General features: G+C 38.9%; 1 protein-coding gene, 1 long non-coding RNA gene and 1 pseudogene across 4 annotated transcripts in view; 1 reads left to right on the top strand and 2 right to left on the bottom strand.

The window, feature by feature from the left end:
- The window catches only part of SRBD1 (S1 RNA binding domain 1), a 203974-nt gene extending 192380 nt beyond the window's left edge, over nt 1-11594 (bottom strand). For 2 of the 3 annotated variants that reach the window (XM_060607037.3, XM_060607099.3), the window contains exons 1-3: nt 11519-11594; nt 4809-4888; nt 1942-2122 (exon numbers count right to left, since the gene is read on the bottom strand). In XM_060607037.3, the coding sequence (XP_060463020.3) occupies nt 1942-2122; nt 4809-4888 (261 nt within the window). In that variant the 5' untranslated portion in view covers nt 11519-11594. Of the gene's footprint in view, nt 1-1941; nt 2123-4808; nt 4889-11453; nt 11475-11518 lie in introns of those variants that run through there. The other variant, XM_060607042.3, reaches the window with a different exon arrangement.
- Nucleotides 11595-11620: 26 nt separating this feature from the next.
- Nucleotides 11621-23942, top strand: LOC132661965 (uncharacterized). The gene is made up of 3 exons (XR_009602469.3): nt 11621-11797; nt 12647-12724; nt 20809-23942. It is a non-coding gene; the product is annotated as an uncharacterized LOC132661965 (long non-coding RNA).
- LOC132661956 (large ribosomal subunit protein uL23 pseudogene) lies at nt 15859-16377 on the bottom strand (annotated as a pseudogene).
- Nucleotides 23943-24094: the final 152 nt, after the last annotated feature.

The raw sequence follows: 24094 nt of genomic DNA, 5'->3' as shown, positions 1-24094 counted from the left end.
GCTGTCCACAGAAGTCACCTGAGGAGCTTTAGGAAAGTAATACCACGGATGCTCAGGTTAACCCCCACAATTCTTTCCAGGCTTAACTGGTCTAGAACAGAGGTTGTCACTAGAACACTAGAGTGACCTTGTCACTGACATTTTTTCAAGTTCCACAGGTTGAGAGCTACCAGTGAGAAGTTGTGTCAAGGCTATAAAACAGTGGCAGTGAGAGTACCTAAACAGGGAGCTGGGAGAACAGGAAATGGTGAGATAGTGCCCCAAAAGTGGGATGGCTGAATAAGAATGCCAGTAGTAACAGTTTCTAATGATGACAGGATTCAGGCTGAGTTCATGAGAGGGGTGATAGAGGCAGAGAAGACGAAACAGTCCCTGGAGATGAGAAGGTCAAAGAACCAGGAACATAGGGCATTAGGGAGCTCATCCCAGTGGAGGGGAAATCACTACAAACAATGGCAGAAGGTGGCAAAGAGAGATGTGAAGTAGGAGCTGAGCTGAAGTCTTCAAAAAACAAAGAGGAGTGGCCAATGGGTTGGTCAATGCCAGCAACACAGAGAGGAAGACACTAAATAATGATGAATTTTGTCTATGATGTTTAGTAAAAACAAAGTTATCAGCAGGCTACCAATTCTAGCTCGACCCAAAATAAGGTTTTCAATTACTTTGTTTGGCGGTGGCTAGAGGAGCAAAATGCCAAATCCAATGAAATGAAATCTTCTAACATGCTAAAAGTACTTTCACTGAGGTATAAAACATGTGAATTTTGACAATTCTGGAAGAAATTCTAAAAACTTCCCAGAATGTTTCTTATTTTAAATGTAATTTTTTTTAATCTCTGTTTATTTTTGAGAGAGAGAGACAGAGTGTGAGCGGGGGAGGAACAGAGAGAAAGACACAGAATCCGAAGCAGGCTCCAGGCTCCGAGGTATCAGCACAGAGCCCAACACGGAGCTCGAAATCATGGATGGCAAGATCATGACCTGAGCCGAAGTCGCACGCTTCACTGACAGAACCACCCAGGTGCTCCCCAGAATGTTTCTTAAGTGAGAGACTTTCTATTTGAATTCTCTTTTCCCCTTATACACATATAACTGAGCATCATTGGAAGGATCAAGAAATCACCATGACAAGGTTTCTTAAACTGTAACTTCTTGAACCATACTTTAAAATTTAGAAGACAGGCATGGGAAGAGAGCATTCATAACTTTTATCAGATTCTCAAAGGGTTTATGACTCTAATACCAACAACCACTGAACTAAGAGATATTTCATAGGTTAGGCAAGCAAGCTACCTTTAAGTAAAGCCATGCCATGCTTAATGAAAAAACCTCCAAATTCTGCCAACAAGATGATATAAGTCAACACTTTCTCAGCTATAGGTAATGCCCATTCGCCCATTAAAAGTGTGTTCAGTGAAAAGCTTGTATGCAAAGATGAAGAAACAGAGGATAATAGGAGAAAAGACTGATTTAAATAAAAGCCCTATCCAAGGGCACAGGAAAGTACAATGTAATGTCCCCAACCATACATAATAAATATGTCCCTTGAAAGTCAGGCTTCTGTTACATATTAAGAGTATTCTTTCAAATGTACTATGGAAGCAGTTATTTAAAGGAATAGCACAGAGAATGATTTTGGAGATGCATTAATTTTTTTGTAATGCAATAAAGTCTATAACTTATTTTTTGGCTTTTTTTTTTAATCCAGTTTGGTAGAGATATAGTGTTTGCTTATAGCAAAAAATATGTGAGTTGATTAATACCCTTTCCATTCCAATACAGTGGACCTGATGATAAATACTATTAAGGCCCACAGCAGAGAATACCACTGCCCGAGAAGTTTTGTCATCTACCTGCTTCATCCTTTTCTCTGTTAGAAGAAAGCAGCGTTGCCAATTAGGAAAGCACTGCAGTGTTCTCTCCATCCAACTAAAGCACCTACCAGCTCCTCCTTAACAGCCACACCTTCCGAGCCATCACTCATCTGTAGGGTGGTCTTCTTTACCCGTCGCACCCTCTTTGGTTTGCATTCCTTGGGAACAGGCTGCTTACGACTTCTGGGGACTTTCTTTTGGGGCTCCCAGGCACTATCTTCCTTGTCATCTTCTTCAGAGGCAGATGATCTAGGAGTAAATTGATAGAAAATGAAGGAAAAATGAAGCCAAATGTTAAAGGCAAAAAGACACGCTTCTCGAAAAAAGAATAAGGGGGGCGCCTGGGTGGCTCAGTTGGTTGGGCAGCCGACTTCGGCTCAGGTCATGATCTCGCGGTCCTTGAGTTTGAGCCCCGCGTCGGGCTCTGTGCTGACAGCTCAGAGCCTGGAGCCTGTTTCGGATTCTGTGTCTCCCTCTCTCTGACCCTCCCCCATTCATGCTCTGTCTCTCTCTGTCTCAAAAATAAATAAACGTTTAAAAAAAAAAAAAGAATAAAGTAGGAGGTGTTTAATGTAAAATGGAATGATGTGAGTACAAGCTATGAATACATATTGCTAAGTACTGAAACAAGAGCTGATCAAAGGCCAATGTAAAAATAGTCCGGATATGCGATGAATCACAGGTGTCTCCATTCCCCTCTCACCTATACAGCGCATGCGCGCGCGCGCGCGCGCACACACACACACACACACACACACACACACTCACTCACTCACTCACTCACTCAAGACAGAGGAAATCATTCATTACGTATCGCAAGTTACTGGGTGGTGTCACACCACAGTCTGTGAGGTTTGCTATTATACCAATGAAAGCACTTTAACAATTTCCTAAGTGGTAATCAAATTAATTTAAATGAAGTTCCTCAAACCAATGTAAAGAGTGGGAAATAGCTGTAGGAAACATCCTAAATTACATAAAAAGCCAGCACCAGGGTGCCTGGGTGGCTCAATCAGTTAAGCATCCGACTTCGGCTCTAGTCATGATCTCACGGTTAGTGAATTCAAGCCCCGCATCGGGCTCCATGCACTGACCACATCAGTGGATTCTCTCTCTCTCCCTCTCTGCCCCTCTCCAGCTCACTCACTCTCTCTCTCTCTCTCTCTCTCTCTCTCTCAAAATAACTAAATAAACTTAAATAAATAAATATATATATCCCAAATTAGACTCCTCACCACGTTCACTTCCAGGACCCTAGACTTCTACAATAATCTCCTTAACTGATCCCCTGCTTCCATTCTTGCTCCCCTACAGTCTGCTCTCCACCAAGAAACCAGAATGATCTTTTACAAATGTAAACCGGATCATGTCACATCTCTGCCCAAACCTTCCAATGGCTTCCCAACCCCCTGTCACCAGCTAGACCCCAAGACCTAACCTTTACTGCCCACTTGCTTGTACTAACATTTTTCCCGTCTTACATTTTCCTTTAAGTTCTTCTTTCTGGCAACTTATCCCTTAAATCAGGCAAATGAAACCCAAAACCACCCTTCAGGTGATGGGACTTCCCTGACAAGACCTCTTGCAGGGCCAGTCCACCCAGTCCCTTTGGGCTAAACCTGACTCGCACCTGCACAGACAGACCTTAGGGTGACCCCTGAAATGTCCAGCAATTACCTTTACCTTGTTATAATACTAAAACCTCCACCCAAGGAGGGCCACAAGCCTCACTTACATAACATGCAATGTATGTATGGGCATGTTTCCTTAAGGTGCATGTGTGACCTTATGCCCACCTCCACATACAATGACAAGGCTTCTCTTGTCATCCTAACCCTAAACAAAAGGTACCTATTCACCCTCTTTTGGGGAGTCACAGCTTTGCAAGATATTCCCAGTGATCTCCTTACTTGTTGCAAATAAAGTTTACTTTGTGTGACAACTCCACCTGGTGTATCTGTGACTCACTTAGGAGCAAACTCAGGTTGGTCCAGTTAGATAACTTCAAAATAAGATGCTGACACCTTGTCAAGGCCTATTAGGTCCCATCCATTCCAATCTCATTTCTAGTCACTCTCAGCCTTGGTGACTCTTGTCTGGCCACCCTTGTCTTGCTGTTGCCTAAACACACCAAACTCATTCCTGCCTCGGGGTCTTTGCACTTGTTGCTCCTTCCACGTGGAACACCCATCCCCGTATCCTGGCAAGTTGTTACTTCCAAATCTCATTTAGATCTCTTGCCACATCCTCCAAAAGAAGTTTCCTGAATACTGTATCCAAGATGGTTCCTGACCAGAACACTCACCATGCTATCCCTTGCCCTGTTTAATGTTCTTTTAGAGTACTTATTACTGCCTAATATTTATCAGTCACTATTTAACAAATAACTTCAGGGCACATACAGTACAGTGCTCTAAAGCAGAGGCTCTCAACTGAGGACAATTTTTTCCCCCTGGGGAACATCCAGCAATGTCTGGAGACATTTTTGATTGTCACAACTGGGACAATTTTATCAAACTGGGAAGATCCTTTTGGCACTAGTTAGTAGAGACCAGCATTCCTGGTCTCTACTACATCCTACAATACAAAAGACAGTCTCCACAGCAAAGAATTATCTGGTCAATAGTGCTGATTTTGAGAAACCCTGTTCTGAAGTGATATAAAAAAACTCCTTGCTCTCATGGAGCTTACACTCTAGTGTAAATATCATGGTATATACTTGGTTACTTTCTCTCTCCTTGTTCAATAGTTGAATACCAACACCGAAACAGAGCCTGGTACACAACATGAGTTCAATAAATATTTGTCCCGTGAATGAATGAAAAAGACAACAGTCTTCCTCAACCCAAATGACTTACATTAGTAAGTGACAGAATGCATTTGTCCTTAAAATATACATCATTCTCCCAACCCCATAGGAAACCAATATGCTTACAACTCTGAGAAGGAAGAGAATTCATCTTTGGATACCACAGTCTGGACCTTGACTCTTGCTCTTCTTGGCAATGATGACATCTGGAAGAAACAGAAGATAAAATCAGCATGATGTGAATCACCTGAATAACTGATCACTTAACGTTGTCTACAAAGCGATGTGCCACTCAAAACTAACACTCCAATAGCTCCGCTGTTAAAAAAAAATGCCACAGAAAAAAAATGAGAAGTATTCAAAAGCCCAAACACCAGTTTCCCCTCCTATGAGGCTACCAAATATAAGAGCAGCTAACAGCCTTCCAATGGTTTCAAAAGCCTGAGGAATGTGGGCCACCTTTGGAAAAATGTAAGCTCCAGTAGGGTGACAACTTTTAGGTTTTTTTAGAGTTACATGAGTGAATATACCGCAAGCACTATTAGATGTTTTATCAGACAGCAAATTATAAAGTCCTTTATCAAACTATTTTAAGGATAAGAAGTATTTTCCCACTTTTATATCTTCTTACAATATAAAGGCCTATCTATAAAGTTGACAGTCAAATAAATGTTGATGGACTGAAAAGGCAGCCACGTTATTCTTAAAACAAGAACATCTATTCCCTTAGTTTATGGTATTTAAATAAAAGACTTATTGGAAAATAAAAAATAATCACTAATGTCACTAGAAATAGTTACCAGCTCTTCAAAACACGGAGACAAATAACCTGAGACATCCTACAATATAGGAAGTCAGCAAATTTACTTCAGCTAATAAATTTTATTACCTAAAGAGTGTATGTCAAACCCTAAAATCTACATTAGACTCTGACATGCTTGGAACCCTTTAACCAGTCATGTTACAATGCCTCCAGTTCTAACTTCCACTTAGAAGAAGAAGGAATGCTTCATAGAAATACAAAGGGGTTGTCACAAAAGCATACACGTGCCCTCGGCTCTTTAGCTCAATTCAGTCCAGTAGTTGCAGATTAGTCAAGAGTGCACCCAGAGTAAACCAGGAGAACAAAAGGAAAACAGTCTCCAGGAAGTGGACAGGATAATCTTCCATCTTTTCCTTCACTTCCCTTTGTGGCACTGTACGCTTATGCCAGTCAGCCTTCTTCAAATAAGTGTTTCTAGATACTGATCATAAAGGAATAGGTAACTTTTGATTTCTATGTTATATGAACTTGACTACAACAAAACAAAAACACAAACAGAAAAAGTTAGTGTATCATGGGGTGCCAGTTCAAATCAAGGCAGAAATGAGTTGTTCAAAAAGTTGTATTAAGACAACAAGCTATCCTTCTGGAGGAAAACAAATATTTAAGTCCTACTGCCATACCCTGAACAAAAATATATTCCACACAACTAATAATTTAAAACGTGCAAAATATTTCTCAGAGCTAAAACAAACAATCCTAAAATTAGTACAGAACCTCAAAAGACCCCAAATAGCCAAAGCAATTTTGAAAAAGAAGAACAAAACTGGAAGTATCACAATTCTGGATTTCAAGCTATATTACAAAGCTGTAATCATCAAGACAATATGATACCAGCACAAAAAACAGACACAAAGATCAATGGAACAGAAGAGAAAACCCAGAAATGGACCCACAACTATATGGTCAATCAATCTTCAGCAAAGCAGGAAAAGAATATCCAATAGAAAAAAGACAAGTCTTTCAACAAATGGTGTTGAGAAAACTGGACAGCGACATGCAGAAGAATGAAACTGGACCACTTTCTTACACCATACATAAAAATAAATTCAAAATGGATGAAAGACCTAAATGTGAGCTAGGAAACCATCAAAATCCTAGAGGAGAACACAGGCAGCAACCTCTTTAACCTCAGCCACTGCAACGTCTTACCAGACATATCACTCAAGGCAAGGGAAACAAAAGTATACATGAACTAATGGGACTTCATAAAGATAAAAGTCTGCACAGTGAAGAAAACAATCAACAAAACTAAAAGGCAGACTACACAATGGGAGAAGATATTTGCAAAAAGCATATCTGATATCGGGTTAGTATCCAAAAATCTACAAAGAACTTACCAAAGTCAACATCCAAAAAACAAGAAATGGGCAGAAGACATGAGCAGACATTTTTCCAAAGAAGACATCCAGATGGCTAACAGACACATGAAAAGATGCTCAACACCAATCATCAGGGAAATACAAATCAAAACAATAATGAGATACCACCCTACACCTGTCAGAATGGCTAAAATTAACAACACAAGAAATAACAGGTGTCGGCAAGGATGCAGAGAAAGGAGAACCCTCTTCACTGCTGCTGGGAATGCAAACTGGTGCAGCCACTCTGGAGAACAGTATGGAGGTTCCTCAAAAAAAAAAAAAAAAAAAAAAACAAACCTAAAAATAGAACTACCCTATGATCCAGCAACTGAACTATTAGGTATTTACCTAAAGGATAAAAACCAAAATACAGATTTGAAGGGGTACATGCACCCCAATGTTTACAGCAGCATTATCAACAATAGCCAAACTAAGGAGAGAGCCCAAATATCCACTGACTAATGAATGGATAAAGATGTTGTGGTATATATACACAATAGAATATTACTCAGCCATCAAAAAAGTGAAATCTTGCCATCTGCAACAACATGGAGCTAGAATGTATTATGCTAAGCAAAATAAGTCAATCAGAGAAAGACAAATACCATATAATTTCACTCACATGTGGAATTTAAGAAACAAAATAGATGAACATATGGGAAGAAGGGGAAAAGAAGGAAACAAACCACAAGAGGCTCTTAATAATAGAGAACAAACTATAGGTTGATGGAGGGAGACGGGTAGGAGATGGTCTAGATGGGTGATGGGTACCAAAAAGGGCACATGTGATGAGCACTGGATGTTGTATATAAATAATGAATCACTGAATTCTACTCCTGATACCAATATTGTACTGTATGTTACCTAAAATTTAAATTTTAAAAAAGGGAAAATAATAATTAAAAAATAAATGTAAAAGAGTCAAAAAATAAAAAATAAATTAAAAATAAAATGTACAAAATAAAACTACAAGGGGCACATGGGTGGCTCAGTCAGTTGAGGGTCTGACTCTTAACTTCAGCTCAAGTCATACTCTCAGGGTCACAAGATTGAGCCCCAAGTCAGGCTTTGTGCAAAACATAGAGACTGTTTAAGACTCTCTCTCTCTCTCTCTCTCTCTCTCTCTCTCTGCCCCTCTCCCTGCTCGAGCTCTCTCTCGCTAAAATAAATAAAAATTTTTTAAAAAGCTCTCTCTCTCTCTCTCTCTCTCTCTCTCTCCCTATGCCCCTCTCCCCGACTCATGCGCTCTCTCTCTAAAATAAAAAAAATTTCATTAAAAAAAATAAAACTACAAAAGTACTACAGAAAATAAATATGACCATTTTCATAATTTAGAGTGGAGGTAGGGGAAGAAAAGTTTTCCTAGGCATAACTCAAAATTTCAAAAGCCAAAAGACAAACAGATTTCACTATATAAAAATTAAAATTCCAAGTCAGCAGTGGGAGTGCTTCAGAACTAAACCAATTTATTCTGCACTATCATCAAAAAAATCACAAGAAGCAGTACCTGATACCTTGGAACTAAGAATGAAGGGACTAAGGGCTGGTGTAAGTTGTCTAAGGCAAAGAAATATCTCTAGAGGCCCTACTCCACTTCATGCTATTAAGCAACTGCCCGGGGAAAAAGTCTGGAAAGAATAAAACCATCCTTAGACTACAGGACACCAAATACAGTTGTGGGCATGAGAAACATACAGACCAAACAGTAAATGAAGAGGACCCCTCCCCACCAGTCCTCTTCTGCTACTAAGCTCCTAGTCAGACCTTTTCTCCAGGGAGGAAAATGGAAAGGCTCTTCTCTGGAGAATCTGACCAGCCCAAAAATAAAAACCTGAAGATACTAAATTCCCCCAACAAACAACCCAACTAGAGCATCTACTCGCACCTCTCCATTCTACAATATACCGGAATTCAGAACATTCCCATACAGACCACCATGCACCAATTCTCACTCCACACTTTAACAGAAATGTGTTTAAAATAGGGGTAGACACACCCATGGTAATCTCATAAAATTCTGAGTAACCATTAAACAAATATTGTTCTTTCCCGAAACAAATATGTCCAAATTCCCCTTTATTAGGCACCCTGGAAGCAATGTTACCATTGAATGATGAGTAAGATGTAAACTTATCCTCTGACAAGAAGAAAAATATGAATTTGAAAAGGGAGGTGGGGAAGGAGAATATGCTTGAGCACGGAGGCCAGTTTCAGACTAGTTCTAGAAAGAGTATATATAGAAGCTAAGGACCTAGAAATTATTTTTTCAAAACTGCCTATGCCAGGTATACTCCCAAGGGTATACATATTCAAGTTTAAAGACTGATGTTTCTAGGAGCTGTTTCTCCATCTCCACTCCTCCCAAGTTCCCGTCTTCATATCATAGGACTCATTCAATTAACCAAAATTCCATCCATTTCCATGCTTTTAAATATCTGTATCACCTACTTATTAACAATCCTAATACCTCCAACCCAAATCTTGCCTAAGATTCAGATTTACATAATAAATTATTCATATTGCCTAAGAAACTATGTAGATGCCTCATACTTACCTAAAATGTAACATACCCACAATGAAATCTTGATAACCATTTCTTGTCTTAAAACCCATTTCTACCGGTCTTTCCCATCTCAGTAAATGGCACCATCATCCATCTAAATAGGTGGCTAAGCCAGAACCTTGGAAAAATTTTAACAGCTTCACTGAGCTATAAATGACATACAATAAATTATACATGCTTAAAGTGTACAAACATGGTAAGTTTTGGAATATGTATACACATCTCCACAACCAAGATAATACATCTATCATCCTCCAAAGTTTCATTTGCTAAGCTAAAGCCTTGCAAATCTTTTTTTCCTGTCATCTCCCAGTCTACTAATAAGCAACATAAATTCTTCCTCCAAAATACAGCTTACATTTCTATGATCTCTTTAGTCCCCATATCTCTTATCTAGACTATAATAACCTCTTAACTGGCTTCCCTGCTTCCACTCTTGCCTCTACTACCCATTCTCCACATATGAACCCAAAAGATCATTTAGAAAATGCTTAAAAACCATTCCCACTTCCCACTCCATCCTCCACTTAGAATCAAATCATATTTTTACCATGACCTTCTAAAATGCCCTACAGGACTGCCCCCTGCCTGTCTTTCTAACCACATTTACCATTTGTTGCAGCTCTTCAGCCAGTTACAACATTCTTTCAGTCCCTGAATGAACCACGATTCTTTGCCATCTCAGGTTCACTCTGGAACACTATTCCCGATGCTTATCAATGGACTAGCTCTTTCTCATTTCTTACAGCTCAGCATTTTAGGCCTAAAATGGGTTTCCAAAATATAGTATTATTATAGGACCCTATTTATTTCCTTTATACAGTACTATATAACATAATCTAGAATTATCCTTGTTTATTGTCTGCATCCCCCATGTTTACTTCATGGCAGTAAACACCATGAAGGAAGGAACCACATTTGCCTTTTTCTGCATAACACAGAGCTTAGCATTTAATAGCTACCCTATAACATACGTGTATTAAATGAACATAAGAATATATACAAAATGGTCTCTATAAAGGAATATATATTTTCCCCCATAACTATTAGGCAATATCACACATGGCACTCATTGTTTTCTTTTTGAAAAAGTGATGGTACAGAAGAAAATTCTTATTCTTAGTGGCTTAAGATCTTTCCCTCTCAACGCTGTCTTATCTCTGTGGACACAAGAGCATATTCAAAATCAGTTGCTGTGATGGTCCTAAGGGAGAAGGCACTAAATTAGGGTGAGTGAAAATCGGGAAGGGGGTGTGAAGAAACCTGCACACACATAAATATTACTTTAAAAATGGGAAAACCACAATTAGAAATGTTAAGAGCAGAGGGGAACAACTTTTTAAGAGGCAGCTGAAGAAGTTTCCCCAAGGTACAAACAGAAGTGCTTGGAATGTCAGCAAAGATCCCTACATAATACAAAGTAACAGACCTGTAAAGATCCTGAGAAATCAGACAGTCCTTCCCCACCCCCCTAATGAATAAGAAGCCTGAGATCCAGTAGATGAGATGGTTTACTCAAAGGGAATGTTCTAATTATGTAGGTAGAATCCAAAGCCCCAAACAGCAAGACCAGCCTTGTTTCCCATTCCACAAACATTATAGTATAACATGCTAGCGCGGGGGAGGTTTAAGGAAAGTTGCCTAGAGAGTTCCCATTCATTCCTTCCCTCGAGTTATTCAGCGCCTCCAAATGCCAGACACGCTGCTGAGGATGCGGATGATGCAGACAAGGCCATGATCTGATGGTAAAAAGGGTGCTTCCTCCCCCATCTCCGATAACTTGAGGTGTGGAAACAAGCTAGGTTTGCCTGGGTTTTCCCACGTCTGTCCCTACGTGCTAAGAGCTGCGATTTGACTGAGAAGACGCGCCAGGTGACACGCGGCAGCTAAGAGGGGTTTTCCGGGTGTAGGTTGGAAGATACAGACCGCAGACCGTAATATGTAATGACACTTCTCACTTTAAAAAGGGATGTTATTTCCCAAATGAGCGCTTAGAATTTTTTAAATGGCCCCAAAACTACCGGAGCCCGGGCGCCGGGTTCACGCGAGCCCGCAGGAACACCGCCAAGGCGGACGCTCAGCTCACCTTCCCGCCCGGCGAGTCAGAAGGCCCGGGATTCTGTGTGTGACCGCATCTTCCGGTTCCCGCCGGAAGTTTTTCAAACGCCGGAAGTCCCGCCTCGCTTCTCCCTGACTCGCGGCAGCCGCTCAGACTGCCGGAGCGGGATGGAGCCAAGCTGGACGGAGGCGGGGCTAAGGCGAGGATCCTTCGGGAGCTCTGAGGCGGGGCCCTACCCGGGGTGTGGCGGGACTGGAAACGAGCACTTTCTCCCCGGATACTGCCAGAAGCGGAGCCCAAGGTGCTGTTAACGCGGACCCACCTCCTTGTTCTTTCTCTTTCTCCTCACCCGCCTTACCCTTTGCATCCTGCTCTTTGAAATTCAGTCAAAAATGTTTCTTTTCATTACATTATTTTTGATTTGCAGTAGAAAAAGGAGAAGCAAGTTATATTCTTTCTAAAGTCAATTTTAAGTGTCGTTAATGAACTTCGCTCAGTGTGTTTTAAGCATACTTTTAGCCTGTTTCATTGTTTCCTAGGCCCCGAGATAAGGGTTTTGCTCTAGTCTTAAGGAAATACACAAAGTTGGCCTCTTCTGAGAAGCCCTTACACAGCCCTTGAGGTGCATGCTACCTTAATGGAGTTTAACCCTAGAGTCACGTCTGCCTTGCTTCAGTCTCTCAGGCAGCTGGTACTGCCAGGTACACCGATTTGGAAACCGGGTTCTCTTAGAAACTTACTGATAGACTTGGGCAAATCCTTTTATGTCTTTGAACTTGTTTTCCCGGCTTCCCTTCCATCCTACCCCTCACCTGGTAAGGTACCCCGTTCCATATTAGAGGTAAAAACTCAATTAATTTACTCAAATAAACGCAGGTCCCAGATAACTCACCTTGGGCAAAAATGGGAAAACCCTGATCCATTTCATTTTCAGATTTTTGGAGAGTGCTATGACTTACTTATAAGTCCTAATAACAGTGTCCTAGGCGAGTCTTCCTCTGTATCCCAAATTTCCATTTCCCTTTCCACAAAACACAAAAGTAGCTCCTGCTTTTTGTTTGAATGACTCCAAGGTATCTTGTTTTTTAAATGTTTATGCATATATAAGTATATAATAAACATATATATATATATGTTTATTTTCCAGAGACAGAGAACGAGCAGGAGAGGGGCAGAAGACTGAGACTTGGGACGAAACCAAGAGTTGGATGCTTAATCGACTGAGCCACCCAGGTGCCCCAAATGTTTGTATTTTGAGAGAGGGCCTGAGTAGAGGAGGGGCAGAGAGAGGGGGAGACAGAAGATCCAAAGCAGGCTCTGTGCTGACAGCAGTGAGCCGATGTGGGGCTCAAACTCGGCAACCATGAGATCATGACCTGAGCTGAAGTCAGAAGCTTTAACCCCACTGCCATTCCCTAAGCTCCACTTTTTTTTTGACTAACCCAAATTAAGAGCTATAAAGGCCTCCCCAGCAATTCTTTCCCTTTACCTTGAATATATTTTCTCAAAATCAGTATTCAGTAAAAAGAAAAAATGACTTGTTTTTTGGTGATGTATTTTTTTGCCAAACACACTAAATTCTAAACTCACAAAAACAGACAACAAAATTAGATGTAAAATTAGGGAATAAAGTCTGTTGTTAGATCAAAACCCTGGATTTGGGGTGTGTGGCTACCTCAGTCAGTAGAGCATGTGACTCTTGATCTCAGGGTCCTAAGTTTGAGCCCCCCATATTTGGCATAGAGTTTACCTGAAAACAAATTTTTTTTTAATCTCTACAGAGAAAACAAACACGAATTTGTTTTAGAAGATTATATAGAGCAGCTTTCCATACTAATGACTCATTTCCATGTGTTTTGAGTACTGAAAGGCCAAGCAAGGTATTGAAATACCTTATGAGTGGGCCTTGCTAACTATAGATTCACCCAAAGTAAACATAAATTTTACTAGATAATGTTTGCTATGGGAAGAAAATAGGACTCTTTTTCAATTTAGTAAGTCTGTTCATCTGTATCTTAAGATTCTTGGTCAGTAAAGATCAGTTTCTGAGATTTTTCAGAGTTGGTTTTTTTTTTTTTTTTTCCTCCTTAATTTGTAGTCTTCTGTTGCCTTTCACAGTGATTCCAGAAGGTTTGGAACTGTCTGCTGCAATCACAGTCTGCTCCATAATTTCTAGTTCTGAAAATACTAGAGAACACATTACAGTCCAGAATTATGGGAAGGGAAACCAGGCCATAATAATCAACAATAATTTACTATTTACTATTCACCTATTTTTGATGTTGAATTGTGCTATACAGGTTTAAGGTAGGAAGTAAAAACGGTCAAGATAAACCAGTATTTTGCAAAATCTTTTGCCATAATTTCTACCCTGGAGGAATTTACAAACAAGACTGGAGAATATATACAGTCGTAAGAGACAGAGATCCATACAAGACAGTCTGGATTCAAGGGTTAGGTTGTATATCAAAGTAGCCACAGTGGCAAAGTGAGAATGAGTATAAGGATTGGACAGTGGAGTGTTGGATCTTGACTCCTCCATCAGAGATGTTTGCCTTTCAACTGGGGAAGAAAAATGATTAGTAAGTGAAAGTAAATAACCTGTAAGGTTTTAGACATCAGACATCTGGGAAAAATAAAAGCTGGGGTGGTGTCCTCTAAAAGTAATGCAGGTGGCAACCTGCTCCAAAGATAAGTAAGACTGTCCAGAAAACATTTCTCTTGGAATTTTGCAAGACAGCCACTCCCACTAAAAGCTGTCAAGGGAAATTTATAATCACGAAGTATAAACCAGGCCCCACCACAAAGACTGCCTTTTCTCTCCAGGTCCTTGCCCAATCTATTGTTTACTTTTGCACCTTAAGTGCTGAATTTCAAAAACATCATGACTTTAGCCTGGAATAATCTGGATGCTCACCTGAGACTTATTGCAACAGAGTTTTGGAGTAATGAAACATGTTTTGGAGGCTATTTATTTTATTGCTGCAAAGCATGTAGCTATTCATATGATATTCCTTGGTATGTTATCACTTATATGTTATTATCTGTGTTTTCAAGTCCTTTCCTATGGTTCTGTCTCCCCAAGGAGACTGTAATAATAGTAATGACTTATATTCATTGATCATCTACCCTATGCCAAGCACTAAATTAAGTTTTTACATGTATGTGTGTATTTAACTCACATAACAGCTCAATGAGATACTGCTATTATCCTGTTTTTATAAATGAGAAGACCAAGGTATGGAGAAGTTAAATAACTCATCCAGAGTCACATCAGCTATTAAATTGCAGATCTGGATTTAAACCTAGTACTCTGAAAGACCTGCATATACCTCCACTCAAAGCAAAGATCTTTCCTTATCTGTTACATTGGCCAGTGCAAGACTGAATCTTTGAGATGCTCAGGAACTGTTGAATCTCTAAATACACTAAATAAAGTACTATCTACCCACCTGGGATATAACAAGGGTCTTCTCTCCCTTGACTTCAAACTAATCAAAGTTCCATGGGAACAAAAATTCTTAATAAAGATGCACTATATTTTGCACCCGCTAAATTGTAAGGTACTTGGATCTAAGCCTTGGAAGTAAGTCTTAGTCATTTTGGTCTCTCCTTCTCTAACTTTTCCCTCCACCCACATAGTGCCCAATAATGCTTGACAAATAATAAGTACTTAATAAAATAGTAGACTAATGCGTGGCCCAAAGAACGTGCCTATAGTAAAAAAAAATACATCTTTCCTCGCACTATGAAAGTAATCTAAAGTTCTTGCCACCAGTGAGTTACCATTTAAAAACTCAAGTGTAGGGGCATCTGGGTGGCTCAGTTGGGTAAGCGTCTGACTTTGGCTCAGGTCATGATCTTGTAGTTAATGGGTTCAAGCCCTGTGTTGGGCTCTGTGCTAACAGCTCAGAGCCTGGGACCTGCTTCTGATTCTGTATCTCCCTCTCTCTCTACCCCTCCCCTGCTCATGCTCTGTCTCTCAAAAATAAGTAAATGTTAAAAAAATAAATAAAAACTCAAGTGTACTTATGGAAGTTCAAACTTTTTATCCCTTAGAGTTAATCACCTGGCAAAAGCAGATGAGTGTTTCAGATTAGAGAATGCACAAACTGAAACTAAGCCCTATTTCATGAATTTGCGTATAAGCCTCACCCATCCACTTTCCTACTTCTAGCAGCTCTCATTCCTCATACTGAAACTCATTGGCTTCAATGAGCTTCTCTCAATAATTCAGCCACGAACTTAGATGTTTCCTGCAAAATATAAATGATTATTAAGCAGAGAGGGGATGGCCTGTGTTTTCCAAATGAGAAAGGGGTTTCTTTTTTCTTTTTTTTTTTTATGATGAAAAAATTTAGATTTAGCCAGCTAGACTCAGTTTAGATGATCCCAATTTTGTTGGCAACATCCAAAGCATCATACTCAGGAGCCAGTCAAACATAGGCTTTCTTTTCTCCATCGGGCCTGATCAGAATGTTGACCTTGGCCATGTCAATGTCATAGAGCTTCTTCACAGCCTGTTTGATCTGGTGCTTGTTGGCCTTGACATCCGCAATGAACACAAGAGTGTTGTTGTCTATTTTCTTCGTGGCTGACTCGGTAGTCACGGGGAACTTGATGATGGCATAATGGTCAAGCTTGTTTTTCCTGGGGGCACTCTCTCAAGGCTATTCGGGCTGTCTTCGGAGACGCAGTGTCTTGGATGGTCGGAATGTAGGTGATGTGCGGATTTTCTTTTTTTTATGACTGTGGATGCCTTTCAGCACTGCTTTCTTGGCCTTCAAAGCCTTTGCTTTGGCTTCGGCTTTGGGAGGGGCAGGGGCTTCCTTCTTTGCCTTCGGTGCCATCTTCATGAAACGGGCAAAGGGGTTTCTTGTTAAGAGAGCTAGACCAGGCTGGTGAATGGGTTCCCAAACTTGGCCTTTCCTATTACTTTTTCAGTCTGGGAAGAGCAGCATAATTCCAAAGGGCTAGTCTAGTCTGAGGACATTGTTCTAGCACAGGTAAGTATGTCAGTTTTTGTGTAAAAGAAAATAGATTCAATGGATTAAAATCCTGAGTTTTGATAAAATATTGAATGGATCTTGAAGAGCCATCAGTTAAGCCTGAGAAAATTAATTGTAGATTTTTCTAGGAAATGGATATTCAGGTGTGATTCAAAGGAATTAAATACATTTATCTTACATGAAGTAAAATCATAGGACGTACATGTTGAACTAAAATATAATTTCTGTTTTAGCTGAGAACTGAGATTTCCAGTGTTTTGTCCCACTTACTTTTTTTTTTTTTTTACAAACCCTCAAGGTATTTTGTAATGAATGCAATTAAAAGCAAAATTAAGACAAAAAAATACCTGAATAATAGATGAAATACTATATCTATTGCAAGGTCCACTGTTCTGCTCATCACCTGACTGGCAAATTCACTGGCTCAATCAGTTGCATTCATGAGCAAACATATTGTACAATTTTCTCCTGATGAGCTTTTCATCCTCAAGTAGTGTCCAGGGACCCCCTCAAAGGCCTAAAATATTCGTTAAATAACCTGAGATCTAAGCAGAGAAACCCCACAAGAGTCATTAGGATCCTGATGATGGCATGGCTGGTTGGGTTGCAGGGAAGGGATGAAAGGCAGCATCTGGGGGCCAGATTTATTTTGTTCCTCACCATAAGGAGCCATGTCTGGAGACTCTACATCAGACCTAGGTTTTGTTTCTAACACCGTTGGTCCATCTTACAGCTTAAGAAGCTGGAACTGTCCCGCAAAATGCCTGCTAGAAATACTTATTCAGAATGCCTGTTGTCAGAGTTTTAATACTGGAAGCCTCACATACTAACTGGAATTCAAATTCAAAAAAGCACTGTGTGTCAGATCAGTCTATGTCCACATTTGTGCACCTGCCTTTTTTTTTATCATGTTTTTTAGTATAATTTACATACAGTAAAACCTAACTATTGTATTCTGACAAACACATATGGTCATGTAACCACCACCACAATCAAGATATAAAACATTTCCATGACCTAAAAAAAAATGCCCCTTTGTAGTCAGCCTCCTCCCCATCAGCCCCTGCAACCATTCATCTGTTTTCTGTCTCAATAATTTTGCTATTTCCAGATTGTCATATAAATGGAATCATGCAGTAAGTAGCCATTTGAGTCTGGTTTCTTTCACTTAGGATACTGTATTTGAGATTAATCCATGTTGTTTCATATATCAATAGGGTTTTTTATTGCCGGTTAGCAGTCCGTTGTGAATGTACCACAGTTTGTTTATCCATTCAATAGTTGATGAACATCTACTTTTTTCCACTTTTTGGCTATTTTTAATGCTGCTATGAACATTCATGTACAGGTGTTTTGTGTGAACATATATTTTCATTTTCTTGGGTAGGTAAATAACCTATGAACAGGATTGTTGGGCATGTGGTAAATATTTAGCTTTATGAGACTACTAAATTATTTTCTAAAGTGGCTGTACCATTTTGCATTCCCACCAGCAATGCATGAGATCTCCACACCCTTGCCAGGACTTGATATTATATAGTTAGTATGTTTTTTCTTTATTTCTTTTTTTTCTACCCTTTAATAGGTGTGTAGGAGTATCTCATTAGAGCTTTAACTTGCATTTTCTTAATGACTAATGGTGTTTATTAGTAATGTGTTTATTTGCCACCCATATATCTTCTTTGGTGAAGTGTTTGTTAAAATATTTTCACAGTTTTTCATTGGGTTTTTTGATTTGTGTATCATGAGAGTTCTTTATATATTGTGCATACTAGTCCTTTATCAAATATGACACTTAGCTTTAAGAGTCATAAGTTAGCACAGGCAGTTGCCAGCATAATAGTACACAGAAAACTGATTTCTTCTCTAACAACAAAGAAAACTCTGCCACAGCCAAATGTTCTTCAAGAAGCTAGCTAATAGATGTTATCAAAACCACCAACATTTTTACATACATCAATTTTCCTGCAACCAACATTACCACATACAGAAAACATTGTTTGTAGGAAAAAAATGACCTAATTTCACACTGAAAGATGATCACCCTAAAAGAATGCTTTAAAATTGAGAAGGTGGTACCCACAAGCTTTAGCAAATAATGTGGAAAGTTAGCTAAACCATAATGTTCATACAGCATTACTGGATATTTTGGTTAGACTGGACCATGATCTGAATATAAGAAAATTCAAATAGTTTACCAAGAAACTCCTGCTGGATCCTGCAACTTAGAGAGTTTAGCAGAAGTAGGTACCAAAGGGGTGCCTGTCTGGCTCAGCCAGTGGAGCACAAGAGTCTTGATCTTGGGTTGTGAGTTCAAGCTCCACGTTGGGTGTAGAGATGACTTAAAAATAAAAGCTTAAGGAAAAAAAAGGAGAAATAGGTATTGCATATATAAGGGCCATCTATAGCTTTCTGCCACAAGCTTCTGTCAGTTAAAAGACGCAGGTCTATAATTCCCAAAACTTTCAAACCTGTTTCTAGAAATTATTAACTAGTGTTTCCCAAACTTTAATATACATGAGAATCACCAGCAGAGCTCTTTTTAAATGCTGATTTCCACCCACTAGCCCCCAGGATCCCAAGTTAATGAGTTTAAGCTGGTGTCTACACGTGTATGAGAACACCAGGTGATCAGATGGGGTATCTATGCATTACAAAAAGATTGGTCTAATTCTTACTGGGCACTTGATTTAAGAAAGTTAGATGGGGTGCCTGGGTGGCTTAGTCAGTTGAGCATTTGATTCTTGATTTTGGCTCAGGTCCTGAGCTCATGGTTCATGGGATCAGAGCCCTGAGTCAGGCTCCGTATTGACAGCACAGAGCCTGCTTGGATTCTGTCTCTTTCTGCCCCTCCCCTGCACATGCTCTCTAAACAAACAAACAAACAAACAAATAATCTTAAAATAAAAAAGGAAGTTAGAGGACTGAGCTGTGGCCATATGGTTTCTAAATATAGTGTTTTACGAGGCTTAACCTTAAACATGCCCTTCCAAAAGGAAGACCAGATATTCAGTTCCTACTAGCCACACTAATTACCATGGTGTAGTTTATTAATTGAAAATAGCTTACACTTACAGATTGCTTGATATTTGTAAGATACTCTGCTAAGTATATACTTTGTTTGTTTTAAAAGTAACTGTTTAAAGCAAATAGGTGATATATTTATCCCTATTTTAAGATGATGAAACTGAAGCTTAGGAAGTTTAATTCACCCCAAATACAGAACACAATTAAATATATGTACCACAAACCTCAAGAACTAAAAAAATATATAGTTATATGCCTACTTCAACTAGACCTTTATGTATTAGTTACCTATCGCTACAAAACAAATACCCCAAAATAATTTTTTTAGTGTTGTAGATATTTTAAATAATCTCCCAGTAAATAAACAGAATGAACTGGAGTCCAGAGAGACAGAGTCTGGATAAGTAAGAGTACATATTTTAAAAATATATTAATAATGCCTTAAAATATGTCTGTAGGCTATTTCATAAAATAGTAAAAACTTCCAATTACAAGATAAACAAGTTCTAGGGATGTAATGTACAACATAATGACTGTAGTTAACAATACTGTATATTTGAACGTTACTAAGAGAGTAAGATCTGAAAAGTTTTCATCACGTGGAAATGTTTTATGTTAGTTGCACATTAAACAATCAATCTTATTAAAAAATAAATTTACATAAAGTTAGGTCTGTCCTAATTCTAGGAAGTGGTGTATTTGTAACCGAAAACACAAACCACTGAGAATTGTTCATTTCGCTGCTGGGACATTAAGCTTGCTTCACTTCGCACCAGCCTGCCTACAACAAGGAACACAAATGCCAACAGTAATTGATGGCAACCACCTGGCTCCCGCTCTTATCCTCACCCAACCAGCTCCCATCTCTGTCAAGCTTAAAAGTTCTGACCCTAAAAATTTTACTTCTGTGTTAAACTCTTTTGAGTTATTTTCACAATAGTCCTGGTATCATCTCACCTCTTCAACACTGGTTATCAGTTATTCTTTGCCACTCAGGATTGCTAGGATTGATTTTGCCTACTTGAGATTTAATACTACGTTTTGTGTGTATAAGACATTCAGAGTGGTCTGGGAAGTGGATCTTTGCATTTCTAAATACCATCATCAACAGGAATGAGTCAGCAGTGCTGTTTTAATGGCATAACTGCCAACATCTTCGAGTCGTTCACTGCAGTTGCTTCCTGGTTTATTTAGCAAACACCATGTATGAGCTATCATGGTATCCCAGTTGTTGCCAAGTGCACTGGTGCCAATTGAAATGTTTTTCTTTTTCTTTTCAAGATATTTCCCTCCTCACTCATCTAGATGCTGCTAGATGGTTCTTCTGGAAGTCAAAGTCTAACAAAAACAGAACATCTGATATATTTATGCCTTGCCTTATGGGACAGATTCATCAGTAGAACTGTCAAGGAAGCAATGAGGGAAATAGCTATATTGAACTCAATTTAAACCAGCAAATATCTAGTTGATGATTTACAAGTGACAAAAATCCCAAAGTGACATGCCCAAAAAGGAGTGATGTCTGCTGGAGTTAGTAGCTGGCCGGGCACAGTGCTGGACTCTGGATGAAGAGTGATGCATGGAGGCACAGCCCTTCCTTCACAGTGCTCGTCTGTCATTACTAGGAACAAACACAAAACTGTACAAATCTGAATGAAGCAGTGATGTCGACTCATGTCCAGGTGACTTTTTTATTTTTATTTTTTATTTTTTTAATTTTTTACTTTAGAAAGGAAGAGAGAGTGTGTGAGCAGGGGAGAGGAGCAGAGGGAGGGAGGGAAAGAGAGAGAGAATCTCAAGCAGGCTGCACGCTCAGTGCGGTTCCCAATGCAGAGTCCCATGACCCTGGGATCATGACCTAAGCCGAAATTAAGAGTCAGATGCTCAGCTGACTAAGCCACCCAGGCGCCCCTCCAATTGCATTTTTTAAATTTGAATTTATGATTCTAACATTTTATTTGTCAACATAGTTATGGGATTCAAAATGCAAAACATATGAAAAGGAATGTAATAGAAATTTTCACCTCTGTTCCCCAACCACTTAATACCCATCCCTATGAGCAACCTGTGTCACTGATTTCTTGCAAATCCTCCTAGGGAAAATTTTTTGCATATGCAATCAATTGAAATAATATATTTTATCAAACCTAGGATGCCATTAATTGCATATAAGATGCAAATATTATGTTTATATATACTGTATACACTATTTATTATATATACTATAAATATGGTATATTATTATAATACTACAAAATATTTTTTAAAGCCCTGCCAATTAAACTATGTCTTGGTGTCGATTGTACAATGAATTCTAATTTCAAAGACATCAAAAATGTGAAAACCTGTGCATTTTAGAACCAATGAAATATGGTCTATATATTTTTTAAAATTTTACACAAAAGATAGTAGCCTACATTTATTATTTGTACCATGCTTGCTTCACTTAATATTTCCTGGAGCTTATTTCGTATCAATATCTAAGGCATTTTGTTCTCGTTTTTAATGTGGGAGCACTGTGAAAAGTAGTCTTTAATGAGTATGTCCTATGTCAGAAAGTGAAAAGGGAAAGAACAGGACACTCTTTGGAAAAGATCAAGAATAAGCTGCAGAGGACTGGAGAAGAAAACCCAGTGATGCTTACTGTGTCTCTTCTCCATGGATAAAGATATTCAAATTGGAAAGCGTGGAACAAATATCATGAAGAAAGACTTAAGTTTGCCATAAAAGAAAAAAAAAACTCTAAGATGATATTGAGTCCTTTTACAGAAGTTAAAGTCTCTGAGTGTGCACAAAGACAAATCACAACTAAACACAGATGTAACAACACACAGATGTAACAAAATCATTCTTGGGAATTACTGTGAAATACAGAAGGAAAGAAGAGGTGACTGGGGATGGTATGAAAGGTATTTACAAAAGGCGAAAATGTAGATTATGCTATATACAGATTTGTAAAGTTTCTCATTCACAAAACTTCTATAATATATTATTAAAAAGATAGTTTAGGGGTTCCTGGGTGGCTCAATCGGTTAAGTGTCCAACTTTGGCTCAGGTCATGATCTTGTGGTTCACGGGTTCGAGCCCCACATTGGGCTCTGTGCTGACAGCCCAGAGCCTGGAGCCTCTTCAGATTCTATGTCTCCCTCTCTCTCTGCCCCTCCCCCGCTCGCATTCTGTCTCTCTCAAAAAAAATAGATACTAAAAAAAAATGTTTTTAATAAAAAGATAGTTCGTCAGCATTTAAAAAGTAAAAATGTCATACTTTTTTTTTGTAATTTAAAGAAAAAGAGGTAATTAGGAAGCCCCAGAATAGGTTCTCTGGAAATTTTATGCCTAGCTTATGCCATCTAGGTGTCTAAAGTGATGGCTTACTTTGCCAGCGACCTAAATGGTCATACCCTGTCAACAGTCAGGTGACTGTTCCCTTCACCTGTGCCCTGAGTGACCTATAAAGAACAACAAACGTGCATTGTGTGTCAAACACACTCAAACAAAAAAAGATTCTCCCCCTCAAAAAAGAAAAGAACAACAAGCATAACCCGGGGAAAAATGGAACTCGATTCAAATCCTGTCTCTGACACTGCATAGTGACCTTGGGCATGTCACTTCATCTTACTTTTCTTTCTCTAAAATGAAGAGATTACATTTATTATTTCCTAACTTTGTTCCAGTGAGTTACATTTTAATTAAACCTGGTTGTGATTACATTATATATAACTATATATATTTTAACTATAACCTGGAGAATTTGGAAGATCTAGAGTTTGTTTATGTAAGTAAGCAAAGTGTCTGCTGTCTTTCATGAAATCTTCATGGAAGTGATGAAGAAATGTGGATTCGATTTCCACCTAGTTCCAATCAGGCTGGCAATTCCACACAACGTGTTCATTGATAAATCAAACAAAATCAGTCTACTGGGGAAAAAAAAACCAATCTCTGGAATCAGTAAAAGGAAATTTAATAAATTTGTCCTTGAACTCCTCTATTTCTAACAGTTTGGAGGTTCCTCAAAAAGTTAAACATAGGATCTAGCAATTCCACCCTAGATATATACCCCCGAGAAATCAAAGATGTATTCATATAAGTGTTCATAGCAGCACTATGTGTAATAAGCAGGAAGTGGAAATGACCCAACTGACCATCAGTTGATGAAAGGATAAATAAAATGTAGCACATTTATACAATGGAATATTATCCAGCTGTTAAAGGGAATGAAGTACTGATATATACTACAGTATGGCTGAATCTTAAAAACATGATCCTAAATGAAAGAAGACAGACACAAAAGACCACATATTATATGGTTCTGCTTATATGAAATGTCCAGAATAGGCAAATGAATACAGACAGAAAATACATTGTTGGTTGGCAGGGTAATTGGAATGGGGCGATGGGGAATGACTGCTAATGGGTATAGGATTTCTTCTGGCAATGATAAAAATATTCTGAAATTAGGTAGTGATGATAGTGATACAGTCTTGTGAATAAACTAAATATCTCTGAACATACACTTTAAAATGATGAATTTTACAGCATGTGGATTATCTTATTCTAAAAAATTAAT

The sequence above is a fragment of the Panthera onca genome, chromosome A3 (assembly GCF_046562875.1).
Source record: "Panthera onca isolate mPanOnc1 chromosome A3, mPanOnc1 haplotype 2, whole genome shotgun sequence".
Classification (NCBI taxonomy): Eukaryota; Metazoa; Chordata; class Mammalia; order Carnivora; family Felidae; genus Panthera; species Panthera onca.
This window is presented reverse-complemented; position numbering and strand designations above follow the sequence as displayed.